Source organism: Lutra lutra, chromosome 1 (assembly GCF_902655055.1).
Source record: "Lutra lutra chromosome 1, mLutLut1.2, whole genome shotgun sequence".
NCBI lineage: Eukaryota > Metazoa > Chordata > Mammalia > Carnivora > Mustelidae > Lutra > Lutra lutra.
The window spans coordinates 109,783,302-109,810,446 of NC_062278.1; the positions used below are offsets into that span (position 1 = coordinate 109,783,302).

Below are 27,145 nucleotides of genomic sequence, written 5' to 3' on the forward strand. Positions count from 1 at the left end.
GTTAGGTGTCCCAACTGAGTATTATCAGTGAAAATTCTTGGTTGTAAAAAATAGAAAATGCCAGCTGATTTAATCAGAAAGGAGCTTGTTTTTTAATTTTATTTTAAAAATAAGACCATTTGGTAGTTTGCAGATTCTGGAGGAAGAAGGGAGGAACCAGGCTTGGGAGTAAGTTTAACAGCCAAAGTTACATCACAGTCAGTTCAGTGTGGTCATTACCACTGCCAAACCATAGCTTGAGCCATTGCTGCTGACGAGACGAGCAATCTGGCTACTGAAGCTTGAAGCACTGCCCACTCCCAGCTTCACCCTTTCCCCTCCTCCCGTCCTTCTGCCCCACATCTTTGAGGCACTCTTAGCCACTCCATCCACTTGAATACTCAACTTATTTTTTAGGGTTACTGGTTAGTGATGTCAAGTTTGGATGCATCTGATTGACAAAGCCTTAAGTCACAGGCTTATGCACTACAAGCAGAAAAGGGTGGGCTAAAGTACCTAGAATTTTCTGCATCTTCAGTGTTAGGTAGTCTCTACTTCCCAGCAAAACTTACTGGTGAATATCCTGGACAAGTCTGCCTCCAGAGAAGCTGAGAAAATTGACACACCCAATCCAACAATGGAAAACTTTGTATGGTAGATTTAATTATTGACCCTTTTCTGTTATCTGTGCCCATTGCATGTTAACTCTGCAATCCCCAAACTAAGTTAGTGTATTTCCTCATCCTGGCTTTTTTCCTTGGCCATGTGACTTGCTTTTGCCTTGGAAAGTTAACAGACAAGCAGAAGCTTGAAATGTACTTGGGTGATTGATCCTGTGTTCCTGTGATGAGAGGAGTATGTGCCGGCTTGCCCACTTTTCCAAAGAGGCTGAGATGTGGAACAGACCCACACCCCTGCAGTGTGAAGCCAACATGTCTCTGCCACTGCAAGAGTCTCAATGAACAAACACCAGCTGTCCTGCAAATGGGAACCTGGCTGAGATCAGCAGCAAAACTTGGTGTATGCCTCTGAGTTTCTATGGGTTATTATGCAGCTGACTAGGTACCCTTGAGGGTATCTGAAGGAACTCCACGGGTTGAAAAGGTTGGCAAGTTAAGTATAAGGCTTTAATTATGGAAAACAAGAAATGTTTGTGTTCGGTCATGAGACCTGTCTGTGCTAAATTCTGAGACCTACTCAGCCTCCCTATGTATAGATGGTTTTCAAAATTCTCTTTCATATACTGGTCTTATGGCTTACAATCACTTTTGTAAACATGATCTTAAGCCCAGGAGTATTATTGTCCTGTGACTCAAGCTCCCTTGGGTCTAGCCAGTGGCTCTCTTCTGGAATGTCAAAGCTTTACAAATGTATCTAACAGATCGTCTTTTAACAAAATCACCTCTGTATGTACCTGTCTTTCCCACTGAAGACCTCATTCTTTTCATTACTCAGACTAGCACTCTGGAATTGAGCTATCAGCTCACTCCTCCACTGAACACTCCCAATGGTTCTTCATGCCATCATGAGTAAAAGCCAAATTTTCCTTAGTGTCTACAAAAATCCCAAGTTGATATGGCTCTCCCACTTAATCTTTACTCACACTGACCTCCCTGGTATGCCTTAAATTTGACTAGACCAAGGAACTTAGTCCACCAATATACCTTCCCCACATATCCCTAGGGCTCACTTCCACTTCGTTTCTCTCAAAGGTCATACTAAAGAGAAATCTAGTCTTCCCTGAAAGTTGAATATGTAAACTGCATATAAGGTTAAAACAGCATTTGTGTTCACTGCTTAAAGCTCTTAATAAACTCATTCTAACAGTGGTTTTCCCATGAAATTACAAAATTTATGGTGTAATTCCAGCACCACATCTTACAGTGGGGAGTATCAGCAGCAGTGAATGGAATGGATACTGGAAGACAGTTGTGCTGTTTCCAGTGTTGCTTATCTTGATGCACTGTAAGAATTAAACTTTAAGAGCCACAAAAAAGCAGACTATTCATTCCAGGTAACCCAATTTTCTAAGACTTCAGAGGTGCTTTTACCTATCAAATTTGAAAAGCTTCCAGGAGAATTATACTTAACTATATAAGACAACTAAGGGTTTAGGGATTTTATTTACCGTGGGAAGGGTAAATTTGTTAAAATTCTTCTGGAAAATAACTTAGTGATATGTATTGGAACATTCCTGAGCCTTAAAAAGGTTCATACACTTTAGAACTTAAATCCATTTTAGAATTTAAGAATGGGAGAACAGAAACATAGATTACATTAATTTCTGGTAACAAGAGTCTAATTATTAAAAACTCTCAAATGGGGGCACCTGGGTGGCTCAGTGGGTTTAAGCCTCTGCCTTCGGCTCAGGTCATGATCCCAGGGTCCTGGGATCAAGCCCCGCATCAGGATCTCTGCTCAGCAGGGAGCCTGCTTCCACCTCTCTCTCTGCCTACTTGTGATCTCTGACGGACAAATAAAATCTTTTAAAAAAATGTGTATTTAAAAAAAAAAAATGGATGTTTCTAAAGTATTTTAAAGGTATCATGTTTAAGATATGGAAGTAGTAAGAATGTAAAGTGAATTACATAGTTGATAATATTTACAAGTGTCTATATAATACACACAAATACACACTTTCCATTTTCTCCAAAGAACCCTGATAAACCTAAGTTGTGTGGCAGAGATTACCATGTCAAGAAATTCAATTCCAGAATTCTTAGAATTAAAACTAATGTCCCTTTCACAGTGGAAGAAGTTCAAACTACCTATCAGTGATTCCTTAAAAGCATTACTTATTGCATGTTGGAGCTCAGGGTTGGTTATTACTAGCAAGACAGGCTCTTCAAAGTGATAGTAATGTTTAGCCTAGGTGAACAGATACTCAAATACAGGTTCATTCCTTTATTACCAACCCTTCTATCCAGCTACTTAGCCATATAGTGAGGTTACAAGACACTGTCTAGGAGATACCCATGAACTCAGTTACCTTTTAGACCAAGACAGTGGAGATTTACACTACTCTTAGTTCTCACTGGGAAAACTGATGTTAATCATTGGGGTCTTCTGAGTGGGTCTTGAACATTGAAGTCTGATTCTGGGTGATGCAGGCAGAGAGGGTAGAGAGCCACGTACAAATCAGGCTCGGTAGAACAGGGAGGTGGATCAGTTAGTTACCCATGGACTAAAGTATCAGCAAGCAGAAATTTTCCTGTAAGAGGTCAGCCATTATTTGCAGTTTTGTGGGTCATATGGTCTGTCACAACTACTCAATGCTGCTATTGTAATGTGAAGGCACTCATATATAATGCATTAAGCGAATGGTTATAGCTGGGGGGAAAAAAAAAAAAAAACCTGGAAACCAGCCAGACTTAGTACAAGGGGTGCAGTTTGCCTATCTTTGGGAATTCAAAAATTCTTAAGAGGGAAAGGTAAACTGCTCTCCTTCCCACACAAATGCATATTGCTTCTAGCGCTGAACAGAAGAGTGAAAAAAAAACCTTTAGATTTTAGGGACATACCAAGTGACCTATTTGTCCCAATACAGAAAATTCATCTGGATTAGCACCTGCGTTTAAAATCACCACCTAAAATGTCCACCAGTCTACACACTGGCAAAACTAAGCAAGAAATGGAAAATGTCTGCATTCTCTATTTGCCAGAGCCACCATCACTACACCCCTCAATTCTCAGAGACAGGATGACTTATTAAGTCCTAAATGGCTTCCCATTGGCCTTTATCCCAAGGTTACGAGGATCCTCCTAGTTGAGGATACTAGTTAAAACCTACACAGGATTGGGGTGGGGGGAGAACCCCTCTCCCCTGGATGATTCAAAGTTCCCCCACACTTACCACAAAATAAGTTTCAACAGAATCCTATTCACCTAGTTCCAAGCCTGTTTTAACTTTTTTCTTTTTAAAATCACAACAGTGTCTGTCTCTCATTCCCATGAACTAGTTTAACTGCAAGCCAGTATCTAGTATTTCTGGTAAGTTTGGTATTTTTTTTCTCCTGTACATAGTTAAGTACACAAATGATTGCACAACCCTTTGCCAAAATTAGTAAAGTTCATATGCACAGGTGGTTCTTATTTTGGGTTTCTGGCCTCTTCTTCAAAGAGTTCAATGTCTTATGAATTCTCTATTGTGCCAGGCCTATGTTCACAAGATCCAGGTTTTAAAAATTATATAATCAATTAAGATTTCGGTCTGTTGTCTGAAACAAAACCGATGGTGTGCACACTCCTATCAATCCTTCCCTGTAAAATTTACCTAATTTTGATAATGTAAATAAATTTCACTTCTGGGTGAAACTTTTTTTCCTAGTTCTTAATTTGTCCCCTTGCGCCTCTGTGGAGTTGAAATACTGATTAACAGGAAATGAGGGTTGGCATTGTTCGTTTTATCCCGAGGCATACTTTCCTTATGCAAGGAAAGCAACTAAGACCATTTTGGAGGGCTTGGGGTTCTCAAAGGCCTCCAAAAAAAGCACAACAAAAAACACAATCTTAATGCCAATTGTTGGGATCTGACATTTCCTGAATAATGTGTGCTTTCACAAAACCCAAGTATGATTATGAATTTTAACTATTTTAGTTCAGCAGTCCTCCAAATCAACTTTGCATTTGGTTTCAATCATCCCTGGCCTGCAGCAGTAAACAATGTATTGTTAGTACTGGCATATAAAAACCCGAGTTTTTTTTGCCTTAAGGCAAGAATTTCAAGACTTATTTATCCAATGGCTCTCCTATGGTTCTGACATTATTTCTCTCTTAATTGGTGTATGCCAACAGTCAACCCAAGGGACTTACCAGATGATGACTATCAGAGCACATGAACAGATGACTTGTTTCCTATCCCAGAATAGGGAAGGAATCTCCACCCATCAAACCTGGTAAACTCTAAATTTTCAAGGTCTGCTGCCTGTAATACACTCCTGGTATTAATTTATAAGTCAAAATGCTTCCAGATCCAAAAGCTCAACTGATCACTAGCTTTAAAAAAACCACCACAGCAGAATAATGGGTAGCTTACATGATTTAATTGCAAGCCAACACCTCCTGGGATACATGAATTAGACATGGATGCTTTCTAAAGTTGCTCTAGACCTGAAGTTAATTAGAGGGCTGGGAAATCTATTTCTTACTCCACATACTATAATACAATAATACAACGAGAGAGGTAGGTCTTTGAGTAGGGGAACTCATTCAGTGAGACCTACACTGACGTCTACAGTTCTCACACTCACTGCTTAGTTGGCCTGTCCTTTCCCCTAGCAAGAGAGCTTCTAAGTGGTACCATGTTCCTTCATGTACACTCTTAACACTACAGAACTACAACTCCTTCTGGACCACATTCTACAACTATCCGGGGTGCCAAGTCTTACTCTCAAAGTAGTTGACAATAAATTTGAAACAGTTCCAGGTAGTTTTTAGAAACACAAACGTGCAGAATTTTACGTTGAGTTTCGAAAGTAGGAGACAGGTATGCATGTGAGACACCACCCAGTGCGACAAATTAAGGCCTGCTAATATTGCCTATGAATCATATATATTTATTTTTAAGTAGGCTCCATGCCCAACATAGGGTATGAACTCACTACCCTGAATCAGGAGTTGCATGTTCTACCAACTGAGCCAGCCAGGCACCCCATCACCATTACTCTCATTCATCTGATTATCTAGAGTAGTGGCAGAATGGCATCACCCATAGACTGGATGGAGATATGCCCACATCTGGATCCTGGCATTGCCATTTAATAGTTATTTAACTTCAGGTAAGGTACATCTCATGGTTGCTACAGACTAAATGAACTAATATATATTATGTTTTAAAAAATACCTAGGACATACTTAATGATTTTAATAAATTACTTTCCTACTGCATTTCCCCTTGAACTGGCCACCCCCAGGACAGGTGTGGAGACTAGACTCATGTATTGTAATATCATCCTAACGAAGACAATCAATCAAAAGAAACTAACTCCCCTCTTAAAGGTATTTTCCAGAACGTATAATTTAACTATTAAAAAAAAAAAAAAAAAGGCAAAGAGAATACATTTCAGCTCAAGGGTTATCATACAAGGGACTAAAAACTATTTTAAAAAACCCTCTAAGTAACAAGGTTAAAACAAAATCTTCTAGGTCAACTGAGTTGTACCAGCCTTTTACTCTTTTCATTTGCATTTATTTAAACACAGTTCTCAAAACATTTGAGTGAAATTGGGCTTCCTTTGGTAAGCAAAGGACCTGAAAATAATATTTAAAAAATGAACAGGCAAGTCTTCAGTTCATCCACAATACAGGTGTAGTGCTCCCTTCTCTTTTCCCGAACTCTGAAGCACTCATTTTTTCCCCATAGTCTAAAAAGCTAGAAGAACAAGAGTACATTTGTGGTGGAATGTATTGTCACTTGCTGATAACTAGTTGAAATACCATTATCCCCTTGTAACAGCTTTAAGAAATAGCCTTTTAAAGGCATACATTGTGTACCTCTTTTCTTATTCCCTGCTTTATATGATACAGATTACATAAAGGCTGACAAATCCACATTTATATAAGCATTAAGCATTGGCTGTATTGAAAGTTCTTTAGTTCTAATACTAGCAGTACAGGGTTACAGAGCATAATTTTTAACACTTAGTTGCAGGTATATTAAGTAGAGTATGTCTCACGGATTGGAGGAAAATGGGTATTTTAGTTTTGAAATTTACTACTGACAACCTAATCTGAACAGTTTTGCTAAGCATTGATGTTAGAAAGAAAAGTAAAAACCAAACTTTATTGTTGCTTTTTACCATTTGGTAGCATTTTACACACAGGCTTCGATCTTCAGAATACCCTGGATTCAGTAGAAAAACCTTTTAAATGAAGTTTTGTACAATAGAAACTTCTCAGCAGTCAAAATTTAGACTGTAAAAAAATACATGCAAAACATACTTTTCTGAAAACACTTAACTTTGAACAAAGCACCGAACTACACAAATGCAGAATGAAAACAGCATTTCAACTCCACCAAAAGTAGTCATCATAAAAGGTGTAAAAGTCACCTAACTTCACTAGGCACTGTTCACTTTTTAAACAGGAGACAATAAAAAATATTGTCCACAAACAATATCCCAACTCTAGGGTAGGCTTCAGAAAGTCTTCAACTTCATGCTTTAATAGCGACCTAGGAAGAAATAATAATCAGTCTTTCAGTATTGAAGCTTATTTATCAAGTATAATTTAATGTTGAGATTTTTTATACTATTCCACCATTAGAAAATTCTATGCAGCAGATTCTCTCCTGAAATGGGTTACACTAGAAATCAAAGAACGAACATTGAATAGAAATAGCTAGGATGTATAACTCCACCCCCAAATAACTAAGGTTTAAAGTCACCCAAATGTTTCCAGGCTGTATAAAAATTGCAACCCTTCCTCAAAAAAAAAAAAAAAAAAAAAAAAAAAAAAAGCTACAAATGGTGACCAGAATGCAGTATACATTTACTATTTTAATTAGCATTAAGAATAACATCCCAAGGATTGTTTTCATATACTACCTTGAACCCTACACACAAAAACTGAGGATGGGTGGGTGGATTATAATACATATAAAACTACCTCAATTATCCCGCTACCGTAGTTTGGTAACTTCAAACTATACTAATATATAAAGTCATATCAAGTAAAAAACTTACGAGGTGAGTATGATCGAGATCTAGAACGTGATCTGTATCCTCCACGACTATAGTAAGGAGAAGGTGACCGCCTTCTGTAAAGAAATGCCAAGACCATCTAAGACTCCATAGATTGAAGTAAGACTGACATATAAAGACTGCAATAGTCACAGTATCTCAAGTCTATGTTAGATAACAAAACCACTAATCCCAAGCACACCTTCATAAACTAACACCCAAAATAAATTTTACTAGTACTTCAAGGAGTTTTTTAAGACTGACTTGAACATTCACTTGCTTATTTAGATGCTCATTAAAAGCTAACAAAAATGCAGTAACACACACACACAAAAAATAGCTGTAAGGAATAAAGACTAAGAATATTATGGACACTTAATCAGCAACCTTAACTTATACCATTGTTGCATATTAAGGTACAAAAGGGGGCCACTGAGTAATTACCTAGTATAAGCCCAATTTATTTCTGTAAACACAAAAATGAAGCCATGTAAACACTATCACTGGTTTCAGTTATTTGATGGATTTCATGCAATCCAATTGTCTGATGCAACTTACAATAACTACCAAAATACTAGTAACCCAGTCTTTAGGTGAGCCATTCTACTGTGTACTGTGCAGATTTTAAAATCCTCTCCTGCCATACCTGTAAATCTGATCCCTGTCTTGAGCAGCTCTCCATCCTCCTCCTCCTCCACCTCCTCCTCTGTGAAGGCAGAAAAGCAACACATATATTTTTTTAAGTTTTAAAAACAATGTATTATTTATGAATTAAAATTAGAACTCCCACAGAGAAGTGTAAGGTCATTTTTTTAAGTAAAGTGATTAAAGCACTAACTTTTGTTACCCTTTTTACACACTGGCATAGAGCTCTCTCTGGTGGCTAAAATGAGTAACAGAACAAATTACACTTCTGAAGTAAATGCTCAACTGAATTCAAATAAAACCTGAAAGTTTAATCTTCCCAGCCTCCACAGATTAATCCCTTAAAAGTGGCAATTAACACACAAATGTTCTTTCAAACAAGGTTTTAGTTGGGGATAAAATCCTGGACCACAGTGTCAGAAGCAAGCTTTAAGGACTCGACTTCCACAGGTAATAGCTGACAATCATCAACTTCTTTAAACATTCAAACAGTGTACCCAAAAACAGACACATCTCAATAGGGCACCAAAGATAACCGTGTGGCCAATCACTTATTATCACATGATTTACATTTTCGTAAGACACGGTCTAAATTACCTGCTGCAGCTAAAATAAAGAATTTTCATTTTATCTTCACAAGTATTTCTCGGTATGATAGTTATTTCCCTACTACTAATCTCTAAGGAAAAAAGGGATTTTTCTGTATTAAAAAAATCTCTAGCCATCCTGATACCAAACTACTACCCTTCAGCAATTATTTCTTTGGACTCTTCCCTATATCTCCAGTGCATTATACATTCGAGACACCAAAAATGCTTTATAAAGCAATTACTTTAAAAACGCAGCTCATGGAACTTTTCTTAAAAAACAAGCAACAAAAAAGTGAAAAAAGTTAAGTATGGTCTATGTAATTTTGGTTCCACTGCCATGCTCAAAACCAGGGATTCCAGTTGGTTTACAGCTTGATGTTTAAAAAGAAAAAACATTCATATTAAACGGACACAGAACCTTAAACTCTAATTTAAACTCTAGCCCTACATTTCTTAGTGTAAAAAAGACTTTATTAAGCACTAAACTTAGTGTTTTTAAGGCACTTGCCTTAAATTATGTTGCAAATGATTCAGAAGAGGGGATACCTGCCTTCCATTTTTGGCTACTTAATCTCATACTATGGTTAACTTACCTGTACGATCTGCTGTAGTAGTCTCGATCATCATAGCCTCGATCATATCCTCTGTCATAGTAATCCCGACGGCGTGAGCTGCCACTATGAATAGTAATACGTCTTCATAAATATATTTCACCCAGTGAAATATATATTCAGAGTTTCTTCATTAATTACCACATGGCCTTCCTTTTCTATCTTCCTAGGTACAACTGTTACTGTTTAAAGCTGTTCAGACAACAGCAGAAGCATGGCTCATTTGGGTCCTGGGAGCGGAATTCTAAGAACATGACTAGGCAACTGCTTCAAGCATCTCTTTACTCTCTTCTGTTGGGCAAAAATATTATCTACTAATAACTCCCTAATTATTAATTCATAGGCCTTTTCCAACAGAAAAGTTAACCGGAAAAGAATTATTATTCTTATTTAAGATTTCACTAATTTGGGATAAACGTTGTCCTTTCTCTGCTCCCTGTAACAATGTACATAAATACATTAAAAAAAAATCTTTTGGTTAAGGGACACACATTCTGCTAACTTGCTTTCAAAAGTCAATTGTTAAACCCACATATTTTCCTAGAAGAAGGGAAAATTAAATATTTGGAAGAAGGTGGTTTCAGGAATGGGAAAATTTAAATTAAAAAGACTTTAACACAGAGCTTTTGATCAATACAGTGATGAGAATGACAACAAAGGAGAGAGGTACCCTATCATAGTTCAATGCAAAAACTGTTTTCCACTCTGCTTAATGAAAACAAAAATTTAAAAAAATGCAGTTTGTTATAAATCTTTTAACTATAATGGTTAAAATTCCGTTATGATAAAAATGGTCTAATTAAGAACATTAAATACCAAGCAAAGCCAGATATATGTTCTATAGGATATGCTGGGATGTCATCAGTGTGCAGCACATAATGCATGGTTTGCGTCGAATATTTTCTTTTGACTAGTCTTACCCAGTTAAAAAAAAACCCACAAAGAAAGAATGATTTGCATTGTGGCAAGACTGGGTGAAATATCAAAGATTCTCCCCTTGTACATGGTAGTTCTTAGAGAAACTGCATTCAGCCATAAATCTTTATCTTAAAAATAAACTTACTAGGTGGGTCTCCCCATGTAAATCCCTGGTGTCGGGGTATGTGGTCTTTTTGTTATAGAGAAATCAACTCTGATCCTACGTCCATCAAGTTCCATTCCATTGGCACGCTCTTTTGCCTTCGAAAGATAATACTACGTTATTATACACACTTGTGACAAAGCCACAAACTATCCAATATAAATAAGATATAAATATTTTTATAAATATTTACAAATAAGATAGTTTTAACTATAAATATATCCTATTTACAGTACAATAAAGCAAAAACTCCTTATCCAAGTTCATTAGTACTTGGGAGCCAACAATAGGACTATTTAAAAAAAAAAAAAATACAGGTACACTTTTACTTACTTCCTTGGCATCATCTACATTTTCAAAATATACAAAGGCAAATCCTCTTGAACGTCTAGACTGCTGGTCATATACAATGGACACATCAGCAATGGGGCCATATTTAGAGAATACTTCTCTTAGATCTCTTTCTGTAGTGTATAAGCTCAATCCAAATACTCCAAGACAGCAGTTGGGATCAGGATTTGCCTAGAAATGCAAAAATAAATTTTAAACCTTAAAACATCATAAATCAAAGTTAAAAAAAATTCATATCACCCCAAATGTCACTAATTATAAAGTAGATTTAAAACTAACAATTAAAATTTAAAATTGGTATTTCTTTTTAAAAAGATTTTATTGGGGCGCCTGGGTGGCTCAGTGGGTTAAAGCCTCTGCCTTCGGCTCGGGTCGTGATCCCAGGACCCTGGGATCGAGCCTCACATCGGACTATCTGGTCAGCGGAGAGCCTGCTTCCCTTCCTCTCTCTGCCTACTTGTGATCTCTGTCAAATAAATAAATAAATAAATCTTAAAAAAAAAAAAAAAAAAAAAAAGATTTTATTTATTTGACAGAGACAGAGAGAGGGAACACAAACGGAGGGAGCAGGAGGGAGAAGCAGGCAGCTCCATGTGGGCCTTGATCCCAGGACCCTGGGATCATCACCTGAGAGCTGAAGGCAGCCTTTTAATGACTGAGCCACCCAGGTGGCCTAAAATCGGTTATGTTATGGCAATAGCTGCAAGCATTAAAAATGGGCAGAAAAGGGGCACCTAGGTGACTCAGTTAAGAATCAGTCTTGATTTTGACCCAGGTCATGATGTCAGGGTTGAGACCAAGCCCAACATCCAGCTCCACACTGACCATGGAGCCTGCCCGAAATTCTCTACCGCTTTAACAGCCTCCACCCCCCACCAAAGAAAATACTGAAAAGAGGATTTCAACCTTAAAACTGTGTGTGTGTGTGTGTGTGTGTGTAGGGGAGAAGTAAGGACTCATGCTAGTGAATACCAAAACTGGTATTTTGGTGGGAAGATACTGGAGAGCAATTTGCCCAAGGTATTCACCTCCTAGGAATTTATTTTAGACATAAGAATAATGAGAGGTAGCATTACCTCTATAATCAGAGTAGCATTACCTCTATAAGCCAGAGGAAAAAACCGTCTCAGGGAAGATAAGCCTTAATACCCAAAATAAACTCGTTTAAAATTAAACAGAAAAACCAAGAAGCATTCTAAAGAGTATTAAAGCTAATCCAGAAAACTTCAGTAACATTAGTATGGTACATACAGAATGTAATGTACAATGGGGATTATTTTTTGGATGAGCTGATATACCACTGTCACAGATTTTGATTACATGTGATTGATAGCCCAAATGTAGACCATTACATTAATACCTTTTAAAGAGACTTACCTCAAAACACTAAAATGTCTCTAAAGAACTCATGTGCATACTGCTAAAGTCTACTGTCAAATTATCAGTTCTAATTTCAAAAGGAGAGAGAGACGTAATTCTTAAAACAATTTTTTCTTCTTACCCGATTCCCAACATGACGCCTGCGAGTGGACATGGGAGAGTGACTGTGGCTATGCCGTCTTCGATAATCTCGACTGTAAGACCTGCTACGGGATCGTCTATGGGAGCGAGACCGAGATCTTGATCTTGTGTAATGCCTTCGAGAACTTCTTCTGGATCTAGACCTGTAAGACAAAGGGTTTGGGGTTGTAACTAAATAACTGATTAATACAGCTTTCAATTCTTTTAGTCATCTAGAATTAAATTCCAAAAGACAGAACACAATTCAGACACATATTAACATGAGATTGAGATTTTTCTTCTGTACCTACAATCATCTGAACTCTGCTAGAAGAGCTCCAAACCACTATCATCTCTCTTCCATTTCTTTAAATAAAGGTCAAAATTAATGTACTTAAGATCAGGTAACACACTCAAAAATTTGGTAAACATAAAACATGCAGTACTTCATACTAGCTGGATTTGTGCCCACCTTTTCCCTCAGTGTACCATCCTCTAATTTTTCGGTCTCTCCCATTATGCCCACCATTCACTTAAGATAAAATCACCATCACCATAATCTTCTCCAACAGTGTTTTAAAAACCAATCAATCGCTCTTAACTAGAGTGATAGGAGTTGTCATCTAAACCAGACAGGACACGTTGGAAGAGAGAAAAGAGGTGCAGTTAATTATGCCTGACGATAGGCATAAACTGAGGCTGTCCTGGGCATACAAGGACATATAGCCTACTCTTAACCAACATTTTAAAAAAAAAAAAAAAGAAAAGGCACTGTGTTAAGGTATTATTTGATTTATACACACGTGTATATAATATTAGACTACACCTATTTATCAAGAATTGCAGTTATGAAAGCCAGTGTTCTGCAGTCTATTTGTCATACTTAAACTCATAGCGAATCCTCACAATTCTGAAGAACTAGTACTATTACTAAACCGCCTTTTAAAGATAAGGAAGCTAAGGTAGAAAAAGGTTAAGTAATCTGCCCAAGCCAGAAAAAACAGAGGTAAGATTTGAACCCTAATGCCAAAAGCCCAGGCTCTTAATCACTTAGTCTTCTGTCCCAGAACTTATGTAAGTACATTGCTAGTACCAATATTAAATAAGCCAACAAATGATCTAACCCTCTCTATCTACCTAATTTACAAAGCACACACCAATTTCAAAGCTAAGAGTAACAGAAGAAAATCCCAAGACAGTCTTTCTTACCTAGATTCAGATCTGGACCTGGACTTTGATCTGGAACGCCTGGAATCTTCCTTGGAGCGAGACCTTGCTGGGGTATGCCTTGCAGATTTCCCAGATCCATGAGCACTTCCACTTCTGGAAGCAGAACGGGATTCCTACACGTAGATGTCAAAAGTTTAATTTGTATACTTTCTGGGCAACTTTAAAAACAAATAAGCTGCTGTGAGATAAATGGTGAGGGAAAGCAATCCCCTTCCAAGATAAGAAAACATAGGTAAGGGCAGGAACTGAATATACCTGGTATATTTACATTGCTCCAACTGACATAAGCCAATTAACTTGAACTTCCACCTTTTCTGGAGCTGGGATAAGAGTTAACTGATCCCACACTCTTCAGAAAGGGGTGCCAAAGCCAAGCAGTTAAGGGAACTGTCCAAGGATTGTGTTTTGGAACTGTTATTCCATAAAGACTAGGGTGAGAAAGAATCTTATTAACTATGACACCTATATCTTATACCTATGTATCAATCAAGCTGCCATCAACAAAATAAAATCCTATGAAAGTCATAAAACTTTTAAAATGCTTTTTCCCCCATAAGACCTCAACTTCTCAAGTTTTATTTATTTTTGAGTGGGAAAAGAGGCAAGGACAATCTGTTTCAAGTCTTAGAAAAAGGCAGAAACCTAGTGGAAAGCAAGGACCAGTCTGAAGGACACAAAACCCTATTCCAACTAACCATGGTGGGAGGCCCTAAGAATCTCAAAGCAACCAGATGGACCCACAGCAGAAAGGCAGTGAACTATGCAGAAAGAGGAGCTGAGAAAGTGCCAGAGATCTACAGCTTCCTGAGATAAATGGAGATGAACCAAGGCAAACTAATAGGGATCTAGGAATAAGAAGCCAGGTAAGTTACATAAAGGACCTATTAAAACTAGAACAGATTAAATCAAGGGCTCCTACCAAGGTCCGTGAAAGGAGGGAATTCAGAATTGTATGAAAAACCGAAGTCTTGGTACACACTATATAGCCATGGCTTTCCCAATCAAAACTAGACTACCTGATTAAGTGGCACAGAAAGGAAAATCTCTGAAGAAACCAGCAAAAGAATGGGGAAACGGTAACTGGCTCATCACTGAGTCAAAACTTACAGTCAACTCCTCAGCAAAAAAGACATACATATAAAGTAATGGAACAAAGAAATGTTCTGCCAAGGCACCAAAAACAGAACAGTGGATTAAGAGAACAAACCCACTCAGTCTGACAGCAAACGTGCATCATCAAGCAAGACCACCTTATTTTAGGTTCCAACTTAAGGCAAATTAAAAGGCATCAAGTCTAGTGAGTCTTTCCACCCAAGGTAGAGCAGAACCAGCCAGACCCAAAAGGAAACAACACATTACCCTAATGACCCAAAATTAAAAGCTACTGGATAAAAGTGCCACTAGAGACCTCCCTGTGTGATACACTTTCAGAATATTCTGGCCATTCTTGGTAGAATAGGATTTTAAATTATAGTGGAAGCCTTTTTAGATTATGTTCTGTAAACTACAGCATAATGGGAGAGAATCTGGAAGATCATTTCTACGATGCTCAGGAAAAAAATGTATATGCAATACAGAAGAAACTCAAGTTTTAAGTTTAGAACAGGAAAGAAAAGAGTTACTCAGCCAGTAAAATGAGTTCTGGTCTCTAAGACTGAAAGAACTCTAGAAACTTCCAATTAAGATTTCGGTTGTTTTAAAACATGGTGTAAAGGGACACGAAATATGATAGCCTCCTCTCCATCCCATGGACTGACTGTAAAAAGGCTCAAAGAAAAAGATGACACCCTTATTAGTGAGAACAGCTACCTTTAACAAAGAAGGGTTAAAGGATGTACTGCAGCTCTGGGGACCCCAATTAATCTCTTGGCATTCTCTGGCAAATATTCTGCACATTGACATTTAAAAACACAATCCACCTCCCTCTCCTTGGACAAAGAAGTTCTCAAAAAACAGGGGCGTGGTTTCCGACATTTTTACCACAGGCAAAAGCTAACCTAGAAAGAGAAAATAGAAAAAGCGACCCCAAAAGTTAACTGCCTTCATTTATTCCAATGCTAGAAAAGATTACTTCATGGAATTATTACAGCTTTTAATGGAAACCAAAGAAAACAATTTACTCTGAAAAGGAGAGCTAAATACTCTCACAATAACAACTCACAACAGAGTTAAAAGATTACCAATAAAGTATTATAGTTAACAAATCAGTCAGCCTAGGGATTGGAATATAAAGGAACAAAGTGTAGAAAGTCAAGGTGCCTCTTGCTTCGTTGAACAGAAAAACCTTTTCCCAACCTGCTTCACCAGTCTGCCCACTGATAAGAGACTGCTTTTTAGCCTAGCAGATTAAGAGTCAAAGATATAGTATCTGTGAAATTATAAGACTTTCCTTTCAGCCTCTAAAACTAGCTGGCTATATGCATATACATTTTGTGAGTAATCACTTCTCAGGCCAAGAATAGAGGAAACACCAGCCAGAATGCCAAGATTTTCCCTTTTACACTGTTGTTCGGTCAGGCTTAGGCTAATACCTAAACAATGCCTCCACCTCTTATCTTCCTAGTCAGGGATGTTTCCTCTAAAGAACTTAAACTCCTTTTTGCAAATATTTTGGCCATTAGCTAATTTGGAAATACATATTCAAGGAAATTTAGCCTGTCCAGAAGAAATGAGACCTAAAATTATTAGCCAAATCTAAATACAAAGTTAACTTTAAATATTAATCCACCAGCAAATCTATAAAACCAGCTGGGAAAGCCTCCACACAAAGAAAACTCAGAGTCCACTCTCAGGACTAAAAAATTTTGTGTGTCAATGCCTTAAAACCCTACCAGAAACACTATTCTGGACCTTCAATACTTCAAAGAAAAGAGTCATGAACTTAAAGTTAATTTAAGTATCAAAGCCAAGAAATTCCCTGAATTTTTGCTCAGAGTATCAAGTTTTTGTAGATTGAGCTTAGTTATAATATTAACAATATACATCTTAAAAGGAGCATGTCAGAAAAAAAACTCAAAGACTTTCAACAAAATAACCTTCATCTCCCCCTATTCCGAGAATGGCACTATCTTAAAAAAAAAAAAACTTTCTGAAACAGATGAAGGAAGTGGAAATCATCTGGAACCATCAAATCACTAGGTTTATCCTGTATTATTTTTAGCAACTAGATTTTGAACAGTGGCTCTTAACCACAGGTACGCAGTAAACCTACATAGCATTTAATAATACAAATCCCTAAACTAGAGCTTATTTTAGTAACTCTGGTGTTAGTCTTCTACATTTCTTAGAAGCACCATACATATTTATGATGCCAATTAAGTCTCACTGATTTACTCGATTTCAGAGTTTTATGCTACCTGCCTATTTTTTTTTTTTTTTTTTTTGGCAAAAGCATCTCCTTGGAACCTTGTTTCTCTCATTTTCATTTCCACCTGCCTCAGGACAAGAGACCTATCTCCCTCTTACCTCCCCAACAGCCAGGGTAGGGGTGAGAGGAGGCACTGTCAGACTCAAAGATACTGTGGCCAACAGGTCATAGTGGTGGTGGGGGGGGGGGAATACCCTGAAGGATGGGATGGTCCACCAGAATCAGTGTTTAGTTTCACCACACATCTATCCAGCTCAGACCATATAATCATATTCCATACTGCTTTACTTCCACTGAAGAGGCTTAACAGGTCTTTCCTCTTTTGGACCCCAAGGACCTTTTCAGGTCTCCTAATAGAAGAATCCATGGACTTGATGAGAAATAGAATATCCATTCACATCTCTCTTACCTCAGCTCTCTGCCTAATCTGTAAGTAATTCAGAATGCAAAATTAACATTAACTTAATGTTATTAGTTTATACATGGCAAAAAAACTTTACAAACCAATAACTGGGACAAAGCAAAAGCTGGAAACTGCTATAAATGGGAATAATTTTCTTCTCCTTGTGAAATACAGAAATAATTATAAAAAGCACAAATCTCACATTGACAGTTGGCCCTAAAACCCCAGAGAACAGATCCTTCTAGAAATGTCATTTAAGCCACTTTTTCCAAGAGCTAGACAATCTAACAACTCTCAGAATAAGTTTTTTTAAGTTGTCTTCATTTCAGGAACAAGTGGTACCTTTGGCTTTCCTGACAGAGGACAACTGTTGGTTAGCTACCACTGGATATTATTCTGACTCGTGTACTTGTCCCATCCAACTGAAAGCAACATTACACTGATCATCTGATTCTTTTATTCGACTAAAACAAAACACACAGATGGGGAAATAACAATTTTCAGGGTTTTTCTTCCCAGTAAGTACTGGGAGTGGGGAATCAGAATAAAGCTACTTTATAATCTATACCTCTCACATCACTCTAACAGTTAAGTGTTAATAGCAGAAAATGAGAAAAGGGAATAAAGCTGTTTTCTGAATAAAGCATCTACCACTACTGCCACTTTCAGTCAGAGATCCTGTTCACTTGTACTGACCCACCTCGTTCTAAGGCAAGCTGCTATTTTTTAAAACAATGATCCTAGTCATTCAGCTGGAAAAGGCATTGAACAGAAATGAATTAAGAATCACTTGTGAATTTAGAACCTGCATCCTAAAAGGTAGGGCCTAATTGGTCATAGCTTTCCACTATGCCATCTGGAAAAAGAACATTTTCATAAAGGCCAAAAGGAGCTAACTATCCGCCTCACTGGTTTGCTTCAATTTTGAGGGTTCGGTTCTATAACTATTCTGAAGACATTCTTTAGGAAAACTATGACAAACACAGAAAACACTATATTATACATTTCTCAGTATTGAAGGACAGGGGTCAGTGAATCTTAAGAGTCCACGGAAGTGGCACAAACCACCAATTCCAACTCTGGAGGACTCCCTCATACCCCAGGACCAGCAGAGTTAGATGAAAAAAATCCAGAGGGACAACATGAAGCCAACTGTTACCCACGCTGGAGAGCTCATTCCTGCCTCACATATGACTACAAAGGGTTATTTTTTTAAATTGCATTTCAATCATTTGACTAAGAAGTTAAAATTAGAATTACCTAATTTAAACGTTTCCCCTGGAAGGCACTTCTTTGCCCTGTATATATTTTCTTCTATTAAACAAATAATGCATGCATGTTTAGCAAAATATACAGGGACACATAAACAGACTAGTAATTACTTAGCGTAGTGCTTTCTGATTCCAGATTACTTCTTATCTTAACTTCATTTTTATTTCTTTTCTTCATTCTTCCGTTTCAAATTCTGACTTCTTTCATCTTCCCCACTTCACACAAATTGCTCAATATTCTACAAGTGGGACTTCTGGTCTGATAATTAGCATGCATTCTTTCTTTTATTTTTTCAAATTTCAGCTTCACTTATTCCTGAGCTTCAAATACTCATTTATAAAACTTGTCAAATGACGACTTCCGCATTTTCCTTCTTCAACATTAACCTTAATAGAAAAAGAACAGGATGAAGATATTTTAAAACTCCAGGATAAAATCCAGTGCCAAAACTGAAACTAGAAAAAAAAAAATCCCTTTTTTTTGGACTTAAAAAAAAAAAAAAAAAAAAAAAAAAAACAACAAAAACAAAACACAAAAAACAAAAAACCTACAATATGCAGCTCAAAAAACTGAAACTAGCTTCCTGTTGGTTCTAAAATACATAAGGTAATCAACCTCAACTGTCTACTTCAAATAGATTTATCATGCTTAAGTTAAATGCGAAGTGCGCAACTGAACATTTGCTGTTCATCTAACATTAAAAAACTTTAATTACATTTCACACTTCTTATTGTATTCATCAAGAGAAAATATTAAGTGTCAAAAGCACATCTCTAGTCAAAAAGTGACACATTAATACAAAAGTGCAAGAAAGGAAAGCACGGACAATTCATTTGTACAATGATGACAAGGCTCGGGGTTGGAGAGGCTTACGACTTGTGACTTATCTACATTATAAAGTGAAGAAATATATTTAATGTCACAGTGAAGAAATGTAGTTAATGTCACACATTTTTGTACTGCATATTTAAAGAGCTCTGAGAAGACAATGTCAGGGAAATCAGAAAATTTGGACTAAAGTGCTCAAAACCCACCCCCTAAGAAAGCTGGTCTAGTGACATTTTAGAATTATGAATGGTTCAACTACTAAATTTAGCACTAACATAATAAAAAGACAAAATCAGGTCAACCAACTACTATATCCAAGTAGCTATGAAGGAAAGCAGAACGAACTTGAATCCAACAGTGGTGTTTTCAAAGAATCTTTAAAATTCCCCCTCAATGAACAAAGTATTAAAATCTTCCTCAGTCCAAAGGAGAAATCCTACTTTTTAAGGTGGCAATATTGGGAGAAAATTATAGCTCACCTCCTGAAATTATTAAAAAACAACAACAACAAAAAAAAACAAAACTTGACATCACTTAACAGATCAATAAAGTATAATAGTGTCTGTTAAACACCCTGAACAAAATAGTCCTCACAAAACAGCCTCGTTCTCCTTGTTATCCTGTACTTCACACCTTATGATCTTTCATTTGTCAAGTCAACAATTTCCTCTCTATTAGTTTTACTTTCTTTTGGGGTGACTGGGTTAAATGGTTCTTAAAAAAAGGAAAAAAAAATAAGTCCTTATAACTCTAACTGGGTATAAAGACAACCATGGCTATCGTGGAAGTGTTATGATGTCTTTCCTAAGAAAGCACAATTTTCAGTCTAGTTTTTTTTTGGAAAGTCAATTGTTTATTTAATCCAGGAAAAATTTTAAATAGCTTTTTAAGGGAGTCACAGTAATTGATTTTCTTTTAATATCCATCACTAAAATGTAATGGGAAATGTTTGCTGGCAGCACAAATGTAATCGTGGAATCAGAATGCCCAAGCAGGTTTCCTCTTTACTGCCTCCTAAAGATAACATATAGATACAGGGCTTAGATGCAGAAGATACTAGAATGGAGGAGGCCAAAGCTCTAGCTATCAGAACTTTTCAATATGGACGCCTTCCTGCCTTTCTTTTATTACCCATTCCCAACCATCTTCCTCCTTTTATATTCGAAGATCAAAACATGTTGCTACATAATGTAAATATCAGGTTTATTTCAACTCAACTACTAAGCTCAAGTGGCCACTTTAATAAAACCAGATGACCAACTATTGGGCTAATGTTATTGTCCATTTGGTTAAGAGATCCTATTAGAAATAAGCAAAAAACTTCTCCCACCATCAACACAATTTTTGTCAAAAAACGAAACAAAAAACCCGATTCTAGGGATTATAGCTGGAATTCAAATAACATTAAAAACATGTACAAACTCCACAAGTTGCTGACAAGGTAGTATCTTAAAAAACTGAAACAGGGCAAAGAAAAGTCTGTTGATACTGCTAGAAATATAAAGGTTAATGCTCACATCAACGGACTATTTTATTTTTCTGTAGTCAAAGTCTACTGGAAGATTGGGTGGAGAAAGATCTTCAAAAGATTTAAGAAAAATGCCTGGGGATGGGGCAGTGCCCCTTCATCTGACTTGCCTCAATCAGTGGTAACACCATCTCTTGCAGACTCTGAAAAGGGGCCTCACACATGCTGAACTACCAGGCAATCCTGCATTGATCAAAGTAGCAATGTGAAAATAACCTCCACAACCTACCTAATTCAAAAAGATTTTGGGGAATTTGAAAAGTCCAATTGCTATAGTAAAACATTTTTAGGGGGGGGCGGCTTTCTTAAAAACAAGACGAAGTGACAATACCTAAAATTCAATGTAACCCATACCCCCCAAAACTAAATTGGGTAAAAACACTTATAATTTCCTAAACTTCAATCACCATCCCTTTTCAGAAAATAATTACGAATGAAAACAGATCAACATAAGACAGAATGCTAAGGCTCAAAATATAGAACTGTAGTTCTGTCCTTCTCTTGGGTAAATATGAACTATGAAAAAGTTAGTATTTATCACTTAGGTTTTGGGCTTTATTGGAGATAAGGGGGGAAAGGGTAAATGCTATTAACAGTAACATCTCTCACCACCTGAATTCCTGTTTAATCTTTTGACAAAACCAGAGTACTTACCTCGTTATCACTTGTAATTTCAGTTTGAAAATGCCACCTTCTAGTTCCAGACAACATCAACATTAAAACATTCTTAGTTAAAATCAAGAAAAATATTCTTCAACCTGGTTTCTTCAAGAGACTTGTACCTAACCAGACTCAGTGAAACAGTGCAAACTATTCCTCCCAATGGACATTAATTCAATCCTGTATTAAAGGAATTGGTACAATAGCCGTAATTCTTTAGAAAGAAACAGATTGAGATGTTTCAGTTTTTGAAAATCAGAACCCAGAGTTAAGGGCTAAAAACAATGAATACAGAAAGACAACCAAGATTAAGCAGAAGAGAAAAACTGCAGAAATCTGAAAAGCAGTTTGATGGGATGGTATCCGGATGCTATTCATCTCCATAAAGAATAAGACTAAAGATAATATATCTATATTGCAAACATTTCTACAAAAACTATAACCCATATTCTACCAGAAAATTTTCTTTAATCCTAACTATAGGACAGAAATTAAAACCATCTGGTTCACACAGTAATGTTTCCTTAGTTTCTGGATTCTCTAAGTACAGATGCATTTGCAGAATCTTAAAGAAATTACAATCAATTAGGAAAGTAGAACATTAAACAGGTGCCGAGACCAAACTTACACAAACATTGCATACTCTAAATATTAAGACTGTTAGTGGGCCTTAAAGATTTATTACCCCTCAACAGTACGATGGACCTCCAAACTTGCTACTTTTATCATATTCTTACTCCATTCAACTTGTGACATAGCTACTAATACTTCTTTTTGCAAAGGAGCTGGTCAACCTTTTCCCAAAAACTGTCAGCAATTTTTTGACAATACTGGAAGATAACTGAATTTGGAGATCAAAAGTATCTTTGCACCGGTTTGGCTACATCAAGAAAGTCGACTCTAAAGACAAATTTTAATTTAAATCTATCAACTTTCACATGAAAAAACCCACAAATAAAGGTAAAAGCTACTCTACCGTAACTCAAAGTGTTAACGTGAACGACAAAAATTCTAGAATATACCCTAAGTGTGCATTTAGAAGGAGATAAGGAGACACACTTAACCACAGTTCTAAGAGTCAATAATTCACTCTATCAGGATGATCAAACTGAGAACAATTTACTGCACACAAACTACCAATCTGTTTAGGAAATGAACTTCTAAAGTCCAAATAAGGAAAAAATAACTCTAGAACTATCCTGGGGCTGCGAATACCGGAATATCTGGATCCTGGACAGCTAAATTAAGTGGGAGATGGGGTAGGTTTGCAAGTAGTTGGGATTCCAACCAAAATGAGGATATTTGTATTACAAGTGGTTACATTACCAGTACCGATTTGGCTTTTACTAATGATTCACATTAATAGTCTGAAGTGTTTGAATGCCCAGAGTGGATTTACTCTAATTTTTCAGGCTCCAGAGAAGCTATTCATAACAGGCATGTCAAAGATTACTAGCCCGAATATAACTTTTTCACTGCTTTCAGGCATTCTCAAAAGCAATTTAGCTAATCAGACCTGCCTGTTACCCACACCTAGTCTTTTTTACGGCCTTATATCTAAACTGTTCTATTAAGCTTTAGGGTTTTGCCAGACGTTCTTCAGGAACCTCAACATGCTTTTTAAAAGGTCTCTTCTAACCTCTCAGGCTTCAATACACCAATTGGAAAGCAATCTACATACAAAACAAAATGTCTAAACAACCTGTAAGTATTCCACTACTTCGAAGTTTAGAAACACTTTCAGGATTCAAGACTCATATGCAAGAAAAAAGTTAATTTCGAACATACAGGTTGAAATTATTTTATAAGTTTCCTTCCGTAAGACATCATTGAATACCTATGTAAACAAGATTGTAGAAAAAACTAGGAAGTATGGTTCACTAGGAAAAACAAAGCAAAACAAAACAAAACCCACAAACAATTCGAGAATGTCAAATAATTGGGATGATGTCCCTTGAGTGGTCTCAAGCCAGGAAAATACTTCCAACGATTACTTCCTTATGTAAAATATGCCAATTTATTTTTGGGCAATTTTTGTCTTCACAAGCACACCACTAGGGGTATAGCTCAGTGGTACAGCATTTGACTGCACAAGCACACCATTACAAGTACCTTATTCAGGTATATGCAACCCAGGGCTCTTCCACTCAGAAACCAATCATTTTGTATTCTCTCAACAGTCCAAAAAGCACTCATTAATTGTTCAGAGAACGAAGACTTTAGTTTATCCTTTGCTTTCTGGTACAAACACCAATGGTTCATTTCAACGGCATAGTCAACTGGCAGAATCAGAAATCACATCTTTAACAATTTGTGGGCTCAATCCAAACTTCCTTACCATAAGAAAGCAAGGGCTTAAAAATAATGGTAGGTACATGCACCCCTGACGGTGTCATCAATCACGTTAGGTTTAAGTGTAAAAAGCCAATATTCCTCTGAACAGGTGAAGAAGCCTGGTTATTTTAGGCTAACTCAATGAGATTTGGCTCCACAGTTACACACTAAGTTCAACAACATGCCAGAAAATAAGAATTTCTTTTTAAAAATACCTTCCTAATAAAGGGTCCCACATCTGTTTTATAGGAGTCTGCTTGCTAATATATTTGAACAGATTTACCTGACGACCGCTTCTGAAATCTTAGGATGGGCAGTAGGACAAAGGGAAAACCTAACAGGTCAACTGTAAAAGAACCCTACTCATACCTATCAAGTTGAAAGATCGAGTTCTATGATGCTTTTTATTAACCTCCTAAGAAATTCTTCATAACCTCCAAAAGGTGCAAGATTCTGACAAGCTTTGTATTTTTGCATCTTCATTAATACCCACAGGCTTGCAACCAGCTTTGCATCACGCTTTTTAAGCCCGGAACTGTCTTGTTTCTGCAACTTAATTACCCCCCACCGAACTCCGTATCTGGGTGGAGACTCAGAATGCAAGTGTTACCAACACAAGCTGTGGTTCACAGAATCAGAATGCCTCATAACAAAGGAAATAACGGCGCCATAAACTGTTGCCCGCCAGTTTCTTCCACAGCCCCGTGGAAAATATCCACTCCATAAAACAAGAAAACCTCTGCGGCCTGGGGGTCTAGTCCACTGGACGCTCTGATAACTATTTTTCTTTTGAAAGCGCTGTCGGCATTGAAGAAAAGCCCTCCATTTAGGCCCAACACGAAGCCCGCGCCAACCCCCTCTATAGCCGCCCAGAACTTGTCTACCTCGGATTAGTTTCCCCCACCCTAAAAAAGACCCCAAGAACACCTCAGATTCCGCCTTTCCGGGGTCTAGAAAACGATCCTTTCTTAAACTAAACGCCGGACAAACCCGCCAGAGAAAGCTGCCTTTCTTTCTCCACCCCCACACGGCCCTGTGAGGCGCGGGCCCGCCTTGACGCGCGGCTCCTCCGCCATTTTGTGCCTCTGGCAGCGCGCCCAGCCCGCCAGCCCAAGATGGCGGCAGCGAGGCTTCGCAGGAGAGCAACGGCGAAATGAGATACCGCTCCCCTCCCCCAACACCAAGGGGACGCAGCGGCCATTTTTAATCTTCCCCCTCTTCTAACGGAAAAAAACCGCCGTCTCGGGTAGAGGGCCACATAAACCCTCCGGTGTCCTACTTAACGACCAAAGTCACTCTCCGCGAACGCTTTTTAAGCCAACCCCCCCCATGCTTTCCAGATTCAGACTTCGGAGGCTAAATCGCTCCTGTTTCCAGGTCTGAGGCCGACGGGCCTGGGAAGAGATGCAAGCTGGAACCACACAGCCGCCCCCTGCACCACCTCTACGTACCCGCTCGCCGTAGTTCTGCTCGCCGCTGTCGCTCATGACTCCTAGCTGCTGTCGCCGCTCGACGTGCTTCAATCGAAGCTGCCAACTTCTTGCGCCTTCTATAGGGAGGCTCCGCCGCAGCCTCTCAGAACGCACACGTTCCCGAGCCGCTGAGTACCGAAGCGCTCCGCACCGCCTCCGCACGGGCTCTAAGTCGGCCGGACGTGACGCGGCGCTCCTTAACCTGGCCCCTCCCCCTTTCAGAACGCGCGCTTTCTTAGCTCCGCCCCTCCGCGCTCGGCCTCCCCTTTCTAGCCTCGGCGCTTCCGGAACCGGACGTGACGTAAGGCCCGCAGCTCGCTGGGCCCTACCCACCATCTCTGGATCTCAGTGAGGCGGGAAAGTCAGCGTGCTGGACCGGCCTGCTTTTGTGGTTGGTGGTCGCCAAGAGGTGTAGTGATGTCACCGGCCACACCCGAATCAATTCTGGAACTTTTCTGGGACCGTCCCGGCGGTGGGAGGGAAGAGATGCCCTTTTCTCCCTTCCGTGATTCCTTTCTTCTGCTTTATTAATTTTTGTCTTTTTTGTGTCTTTTTGGTTGGAGAGGGCGGATATCCTATACTGGGTCTCATGCTCCACTTTGAGCTTATTTAACTTCAATTCTGGATGCTTCCTTCCTGAAAAAAAAAAAAACCGTTTGAGCACCTATAAAGTGTCCAAGCCCTCTTGTCAGTTCTTGCTGTGCTGAAATTTGACGCAATCTTTATTCTGAAAAAGTTAGTGGTCTTGTAAGGGAGAACCATTAAACACATGTATAAACTATGATTTTAAGTGCTAGAGGTGTCTACTATAATGATGTCACAGGTGGATGATTAATTCATTTATCACCCAACCACATGGTATATAGTGGGTTCTTGAACAACATGGGTTTGAACTGCTCTGGTTCACTTATACTTACTTTTTGTTTTTGTTTTTTGTTGTTTTGTTTTTTGATAAATACAGTACTTTGATAAGTACAGACCTTATCCTCAGCACTTGTCATTTCCCCACCGATTAAAAAAGAAGTATGGTACCTGGATGGTGAGGTACTTTGGTACCTGTAAAGGGCCATTTGTTTTTTTAAAAACAGCTTTATTAAAATATAATTTACTTACCATGCAATACTCCCATTTAAAGTGAACAATTCAAATGTTTTTTGTTGTATTTGCACAACTGTGTAAGCATTACCACAATTTTAGAATAGTTTCATCACCCCTAAAAAGAAACCTGTCATTGTACATCACCCTCTCCATCCTCCTTCTACAATACTCCCAGCTCCGAGGAATCTGAAATCTACATTGTCTCTATAGTTTTGCTTATTTTGGACATTTCATATAAATGGAATCCTATAATATGAAGTCCATTGTGATTGGCTTCCTTAACTTAATGTGATGTTTTCAGGGTTCATCCATGTTGTATCGTGTATCAGTATTTCATTCTTTTTTATTAGTGAATAATATTCTAGTATACAGATATATCCATTTTATTTATTCATTCATCAGTTGATAGACTTTTGCTCCCAAAAGTGCACTTCACCACTTTTTAGCTATTTAGGAATAATGATAGCTGCTGCTGTGAGTATTCAGGTACAAGTTTTTGTCTGAACATACATTTTTA

General features: G+C 38.0%; 1 protein-coding gene across 3 annotated transcripts; it reads right to left on the reverse strand.

Moving 5' to 3' along the window:
- Positions 1–6,129: 6,129 nt before the first annotated feature.
- Positions 6,130–25,744, reverse strand: TRA2B (transformer 2 beta homolog). Of its 3 annotated transcripts, none has more exons than XM_047732284.1 (9): positions 25,510–25,744; positions 13,646–13,779; positions 12,438–12,600; positions 10,919–11,107; positions 10,568–10,683; positions 9,487–9,570; positions 8,305–8,364; positions 7,662–7,735; positions 6,130–7,150 (listed from the first exon to the last, which is right to left on the reverse strand). In XM_047732284.1, the coding sequence occupies exons 1-9, from the start codon at positions 25,543–25,545 to the stop codon at positions 7,140–7,142; spliced, it is 867 nt and encodes a 288-aa protein (XP_047588240.1). In that variant the 5' UTR covers positions 25,546–25,744; the 3' UTR covers positions 6,130–7,139. The 3 variants fall into 3 exon arrangements, with proteins under 3 accessions (XP_047588240.1, XP_047588250.1, XP_047588261.1); XM_047732294.1 differs by lacking the exon at positions 25,510–25,744 and adding an exon at positions 18,819–19,071; XM_047732305.1 differs by lacking the exon at positions 25,510–25,744 and adding an exon at positions 18,697–18,720.
- Positions 25,745–27,145: the final 1,401 nt, after the last annotated feature.

Excerpts from the sequence above, each read along its gene's own strand:
- TRA2B (XM_047732284.1), bottom strand. The coding sequence starts at position 25,545 with ATGAGCGACAGCGGCGAGCAGAACTACGGCGAGCGG. Across the intron at positions 8,365-9,486 it reads TACTACAGCAGATCGTACAG|AGGAGGAGGTGGAGGAGGAG; the intron begins GTAAGTTAACCA and ends CTGCCTTCACAG. Across the intron at positions 7,736-8,304 it reads GACAGGGATCAGATTTACAG|AAGGCGGTCACCTTCTCCTT; the intron begins GTATGGCAGGAG and ends ATTTCTTTACAG.